Raw genomic sequence first — 7566 nt, 5'->3', positions numbered from 1 at the left:
GGAAGGGGAGAGAGGAGTCTGAGACGGTCCAGGTGAATTTGAGGTCGGGGTGGAAGGTGTTGGTAAAGTGGATGAACTGTTCAACCTCCTTGTGGGAGCACGAGGCAGCGCCGATACAGTCATCGATGCAGCGGAGGAAAAGGTGGGGGGTGGTGCCAGTGTAGCTCCGGAAGATGGACTGTTTCACATATCCTACGAAGAGGCAGGCATAGCTGGGGCCCATGCGGGTGCCCATGGCTACTCCTTTGGTTTGGAGGAAGTGAGACGATTGGAAAAAGAAGTTGTTCAGGGTGAGGACCAGTTCAGTCAGTCGAAGGAGGGTGTCAGTGGAAAGGTATTGGTTGGTACGGCAGGAAAGGAAGAAGCAGAGGGCTTTGAGTCCTTCGTGATGGGGTATGGAGGTGTACAGGGACTGGATGCTGTAACTGTACCAGCCTCCACCCCTTCCTCTAGCACACACCACCCTTTGTGTGAAAACGTTGCTCCTTAGGTCCCTTTTAAATCTTCCCCTCTCACCTTAAACCTATGCTCTCTAGTTCTAGACTCCCCAAACCCAGGGAAAAGACCTTTATCTATTTACCCTATTCTTGCCCCTCATGATTTAAAAAACCGCTATAAGGTCACTTCTCAGCCTCCAACACTCCAGGGAAAACAGCCCCAGCCTATTCAGCCTCGCCCAAAAGGTCAAACCCTCCAACCAGGCAACATCTTTGTAAATCTTTACTGAACCCTTTCAAGTTTAATAGCATCCTTCCTATAGCAGAGAGACCAGAATTGCACAAAATATTTCAAAAGTGGCCCAACCAATGTCCTGGATAGGTGCAACATGACCTCCCAACTCCTGTACTCAATGTTCTCACCAATAACGGAAAGCATACCAAACGCCTTCTTCACTAACCTATCTACCTGCGACTCCACTTTCAAGGAGCTATGAACCTGCACTCCAAGGTCTCTTTGTTCAGCAACACTCCCCAGGACCTTACCATTAAGTCCTGCCCTGATTTCCCTTTCCAAAATCTAGCACCTCACATTTATCTAAATTAAACTCCTCAGCCAATTGGCCCATCTGATCAAGATCCCATTGTACTCTCAGGTAACCTTCTTTGCTGTCCACTACACCTCCAATTTTGCTGTCATCTGCAAACTTACCAAATATGCCTCCTCTGTTCACATCCAATCACTTATATAAATGACGAGATGCAGTGGACCCAGCACCAATCCTTGTGGCACTCCACTGGTCACAGGCCTCCAGTTTGAAAAGCAACCCTCCACCACCACCCTCTGTCTTCTACCTTTGATCCAGTTCTGTATCCTAATGGCTAGTTCTCCCTGTATTCCATGTGATCTAACCTTGCTAATCAGTCTACCATGAGAAACCTTGTCAAATGCCTTCCTGAAGATCACGTCCACCGCTCTGTTCTCATCAGTCCTCTTCATTACTTTTTCAAAAAACTCAATCAAGTTAGTGAGGCATAATTTCCCATGCACAAAGCCATGTTGATTATCCCAAATCAGTCCTTGCCTATCCAAATACATATAAATCTTTCCCTCCAACAACTTGCCCACCATATGCTCTGAACATTTTGCATCAGGCATCTTCTACTTACAGTGAAAGACTATTAACTAGTTGGATGCTGCAGTCATTTGTCCAAGAGGTTCCTTGCCCATCTTTATAATGGCACACATGACCATTTCTATAAGCCAGGCTCATAACTGCCCAGGCCCAAATGGGAAACAGAGCTGTTGTATGTGGAGTTTGCTTTTGTGAAAAGAATAGTGACGAGTCAGTCAATAAAGGTAGCTATCGTTTACAACAGTGACCATAATATTAGAATGAACTTGGATTAGACAAAGACATGAGGAGAACTTGTGGGGTATTTGGAATTTACTGCCCAGTTTGGTGGTGAAGGCCTAAACCCTCAGCTTGTTTAAAGGGTACCTGGATTGGCATCTGAAGGACTGTTATGGTACAATAGGCGGAGAGGCCATTTTTCTGCCCCAAACCATTTCAATGGTTCTTTGTTTGAAAGCAGGGGTGCCAAAAATGTTGTGCTACCAGATTTTAATATGACGTGTAAATTTGCAAAAAACTGTAGATTACTTGAAGATTGGTGTGGTTGTCCTCCAAGGCAGGGCTAATACATTAATGAAAAGTGGATCGACCTCAAAATACCAATATGCAAAAAGAAGCTAAGCATGCCCTTTGAGTAAAATCAATATATGGTCAAACCTAACCAACTCACTGCTCAGACAACAAATCATACTTAAATAAAAGCATTTTTATTGGCTTAGAGCAAGCTGCCCTGAAAAGAATGAGGGCTAGATATCAATGGCTTTGGAGATAAAGCTTCTACTGGAGCAGCTAAAGGGAGATTGAGAAGAACAGCAATTAGGCAATCTGATAACAAAGTCATTTTCAACCAGTCCTAGCAAAACTGATGGGCTGCTGCCCCTGACAGATTTCACCTAGGACATTGACAACCCATGTTTTAATGCATTTGAACAGCATTATTGTAGCGGATTAACAAGGGACCTGTGTGACACCTTTATTACTAAAAGCAGTCAGGCCAGACAACAGCAACAGAAGACAAGATCTATGGACCAATGAGTCTTTTCTTAAGTGTTATTATATTGTATTACAAGGACAGGTTACATACACTAGACATGTATTCCCTTGAAAATTGAAAGCTCGGGATGAATTAATTGAAGCATTTAAAGTTTTGTTGTATGGGCGTGTAGAACCAAGATAGCCAGATGGAGTCAAAATATAGAAAAGCCAGTATCTAACGTTGTGGCCAAACAGATTTGAAGGGATTTGTTTTTTAATCAACAAACTGTTGTTTCACACACCTGAAGTACAAAAGCTCCACAATCACTGTCATTGTTTTGCCTTGCGACATTCTGAAAAGGAAAGTGAAGCAAATTACTTTATAGCTGCAATCCCAAAGTCAAAAGTAACTTTATAACACATGCAGAGAACATTACTCGTGAGTGCACATCACAAATATTAAAATCCCTCCTAATGATAAATAGGTTCCTGATTAGTAAGGGAATCAAAGGTTAGAGCGAAAAGGCAAGTGTTGAGAAACATATAGCCATGATTGAATGGCAGAGCAGACTCAGTGTGTAGAAACAGGAAGCTAATGGATCAATTAATAACAGACCAACAACAGAATTGTTACTTTTAAAAATAACTTGGATTAAATGAACATAGATGGTACAACACTGGATTTCACAATGGGCCTAACCTCATCCTGATAAAGCACTCTCATTAATGCTCCATTGTGTTTGAGGATTTAAGTCTGATGCTGCAGCCATATAGTCACCTCCAGATTTCACTGTCACCATGTGCAGATACCCAAATGGAACTTGCCACAAGATGAGATATATAGTACACATTCATTTCCCACAATTGCTGAATTACCCTGCTAACCACTCCCTTCCCTTTACAAAAGAAAACAAAATCCACAAGAGACAGCAGGAATAGCTGGAGCTACAAATGTACCACAAACCCCAGAATGGGAAGGTTGGATGTACGCTCATTAAATATGGAAGTGGATGGTGGAACAAACTGGCATGGGAAGCCCCAGATGCATTTGAGTAATCACTGATTAGGGATATCATCTGAACGGAATACTTGAATGTAGCTTATAAGATACTGAATGTCATCATCTTGGCAACCAAATCAAAATCTCAGTATCCCGGACATCAGAATCTTCTGTTAAAGGCTGACCACTTGTGACAATGACTCTTTATGTTTGAGAGGATGTGGAGGAAGGGAATGAAGGGAGCAGTCACTGTTCTTTCAGTAGCAGTCGTTACAATATATTGTAAAGGACGGAGTAAGTAAAACCCGATTTGAAAAGGCAATCATTATTGGGTGGTTAGAGTTCCAGCCAAGTAATAAACCGTGCCCGACCAACCATCCACACCAAAGTGGAAGAAATTATTTGCTTTAAGAAGTTGATATTTTCATTTTGGGCAAAGAACGTTTCATGCAAATTTCTTTTTGTAATCCTTGCCCACATCATTGTGCAGCAGTGTTTTATTAATGATCATACAGCACATCGTGTCGGTGCTGATTCTGTGAAAGAACTATTTAATTTATCCCATTCCCCATTGCCCTGTCAATTCTCTCCCTTCAATTATTTATCCAATGTCCGTTTGAAAATTACAACTGCTTCCACTGCCTTCTCAGGAGTGCATTCCAGATCACAACAAATTTGTCGTTTGAGAAAGTGTTTCTTTATAACTGTCTCTAGTTCTTTTGCCAATCATCTTAAATCATTATTTTTTAAAATCGGATAGAGTGCAACATTAATGAAACTTCCCGATTTTTTACAGCCTGGATTCAACAATGTTAAAGATGGTTGGAAATATATCACCTGTTTCTTCCAAGTCACTGGCTGAAAACGCTGCAACTCTTTATACAAGGGCAAGGCAGCTGTACCAACACCACAGAGGTTTAAGAACATCACTCACCACTTCATCCTCAAGGTCAATTACACACGGACAATACATGCTGGCCTTCTCGTTGACAAGTCACATCTCACAAATAATTAATAATCCACAAAACTGATGTTTTATCTACAATTCAAAAGCTGAATAATTTTTTTGAAGTCTTTAATGTTTGAAATGTAATTATACCCTCTCAGTCACACAGACCGAAAGCAGATCACCTTGCTACAGCACTCAGTCAAAAAGTACCTAAGGACAAGACATCTGATAAATACCAGTCGGTCTCGTGAGCAACTCCTCAGAGAATTGGTGCGTGTGGGTGTGGATGTGGGGGGGTCGCCTCTTTCAGCACTGGATCAGCTTTTAATTTGACACAAACTGGGCTTATCCAATACCCCATCTCCAAGCCCAGAGACATGAATGATACAAATGTCCTTGTCCTGCTGAGTTTTACAGTATCTGCAGAATGGTCAGTTAAAGGAACAAACAAAGATGCAGGGAAAAGACAGAAAAGATTTGGAGAGGTAATGGCGGGATATTTGAGGGAGCCCTTACAGCATTCAGGTTCCTGTGTCTTCACCTGGGTTTCTCAGGTTAAAAGCTAAGACTCTATTCTATATTGAACACTGCTGTAATCATCCTGGAAGTGTGCTGTCCCTGTCCTGGGAGGGTTTGATAAGTACAGTGTAGAAATAGCTTTACTCTGTATCTAACCCCGTGCTGCCCCTGTCCCTGGGAGTGTTTGATGGAGGACAGTGTAAAGGGAGCTTTACTCTATATCTAACCCTGTCCTGTCCCTGTACTGGGAGTGTTTGATGAGGTGACAGTGTAGAGGGAGCTTTACTCTGTAACTAACCCCATGCTGTCCCTATCCTGGGAGGGTTTGATGGAGGGGGGGAACATGTAGAAATGATTTTACTCTGTATCTGACCCTGTGCTGATCCTGTCCCCGGAGTCATAAAGATGCTAGATATGAGTTTGTTTGCTGAGCTGGAAGGTTTGGTTTCAGACGTTTCGTCAACATACTAGGTAGCATCATCAGTGAAGAGTATGTGGTGCTGGAAAAGCACAGCAGTCAGGCAGCATCCAAGAAGCAGGAGAATCAATACTTTGGGCAAAAGCCCTTCGTAAGGAATGAGGTGCGTCTTTCCTGATGAAGGGCTTTTGCCAGAAGTGTTGATTCTCCTGCTCCTCGCATGTTGCCTGACCTGCTGTACTTTTCCAGCACCACACACTCGACTCTGATCTCCAGCACCTGCAGTCCTCACTTTCTCCTAATGTCATCAGTGTGCGCTGACCAAGATCCCACAGAGATGTACGGCATGGAACCAGACTAAATTACTCTAGTCCCATTTGCCTACACTTTGCCCATATCCCTCTAAACCCTTCCTGTTCATATACCCATCCAGATGTCTTTTAAATGGTGTAATTGTACCAGCCTCCACCACTTCCTCTGGCAGCTCATTCCATCCATGCACCATCCTGTATGCCTCTTAGGTTCCGTTTTCATCTTTTACTTCTCACCCTAAACCTATGCCCTCTAGTTCTGGACTCCCCAACCCCAGGGAAAAAACCTTGTCTGTTTATCCTATCCATGTCCCTCATGATTTTATAAACCTCTATAAGGTCACCCCTCAGCCTCCGACGCTCCAGGGAAAACAGCCCCAGCCTGTTCAGCCTTTCCCAATAGCTCAAATCCTCAAACCCGGCCACATCTTTGTAAATTTTTTCTGAACCCTGTCAATAGGAAGGAGATCAGAATGGCAATGGTAATATTCCAAAAGTGGCCTAACGAATGACCTCCCAACTCTCATACTCAATGCTCTAACCAAGAAATGAAAGCATACTAAACACCTTCTGCACTATCCTATCTATCTCCAACTCTACTTTCAAGGAACTGTGAACCTGCACTCCAAGGTCTCCTTGTTCAGCAACACTCCCCAGGACCTTACCATTAAATGTCTAAGTCCTGTCCTGATTTGCCTTTCCAAAATACAGCACCTTGCATTTATCTAAATTAAACTCCATTTGCTAATCCTCAGCCTATTGGCCCATCTGAACAAGATTCTGTTGTATTCTGAGATAACCTTCTTCTCCGTCCACTACACCTCCAATTTTGGTGCCATCTGCAAACTAACTAACTATATCTTTTAAGTTCACATCCAAATCATTTATATCAATGCTGAAAAGTAGTGGACCCAGCACCGATCCTTGCGACACCTCACTGGTCACAGGCCTCCAGTCTGAAAAGCAACCTTCCTTTTGATGAGGACAGTGTGGAGAGACCTTTACTCTAACTAACCCCATTGCTGTCCCTGTCCTGGGAGTGTTTGATTGGGGACAGTGTAGATGAATCTTTACCATGTATGCAACCCCGTGCTGTCCATCTCCTGGGAGTTTTTGCACTGGACAGTATAGAGTGAGCTTTACTGTGTAGCTAACCCAATACTTGTTTTTGAAATGAAAAATATCAGCATGTCTCATCTCTTGACTTTTTTTGTAAGTTCCTTGTTCTTTCTCCTGGGCACTCCACAAACAGTCTTTCATGACTCTTCCCTCACATATCATGAAGGTTAACTACTCAATTCCCGAAACGGAATTTGCAGGCGACCCACCATTTTGAAATATCCTTTCCAGTCATCATAGAAGTCCTGGCGGTTCTTTTTGATGGCCTCTGCCTGGAGGTACTTCCCAATATGCTAAAAGGGAAACGGAAATTCAGATTGCTTTAAAACATCAACCTCAGATCTTCCATTGTAAACCTCAACCAGTTCACATCACTACTTATCCCACATATAGTTAGACTATGCTTGCTAAAAACTGGGTAGCACTCCCAGTTTATCACCAGAGTACTCGTGGGGACAGGTGTGTTGCTGTACAATGCTGGGGTACAATACTAGTGGGGACTGGTCTGTCAATGTATAACACTGGGGTACAGTTCTGGTGGGGACAGGTCTGTCAATGTATAACCCTGGGATACGGTACTGGTGGGGACAGGTCTGTCACTGTATAACACTGGGGGACAGTACTTGTGGGTAAAGGTCTGTCACTCTATAACACTGGGGGACAGTACTGGTGGGGACAGGTCTGTCACTGTATAACCCTGGG

General features: G+C 43.2%; 1 protein-coding gene across 1 annotated transcript in view; it reads right to left on the bottom strand.

The window, feature by feature from the left end:
• Positions 1 to 7566, bottom strand: part of LOC122544283 — a 37882-nt gene that overhangs the window by 6771 nt on the left and 23545 nt on the right. Inside the window, exons 8-9 of the mRNA XM_043683360.1 lie at positions 7074 to 7157; positions 2851 to 2901 (exon numbers count right to left, since the gene is read on the bottom strand). Of these exons, the coding sequence (XP_043539295.1) occupies positions 2851 to 2901; positions 7074 to 7157 (135 nt within the window). The remainder of the gene's footprint in view (positions 1 to 2850; positions 2902 to 7073; positions 7158 to 7566) is intronic.

Source organism: Chiloscyllium plagiosum, chromosome 48 (assembly GCF_004010195.1).
Source record: "Chiloscyllium plagiosum isolate BGI_BamShark_2017 chromosome 48, ASM401019v2, whole genome shotgun sequence".
Classification (NCBI taxonomy): Eukaryota; Metazoa; Chordata; class Chondrichthyes; order Orectolobiformes; family Hemiscylliidae; genus Chiloscyllium; species Chiloscyllium plagiosum.
Note: the sequence above shows the minus strand (reverse complement) of the source record. Positions and strands in the feature narration are given on the sequence as shown.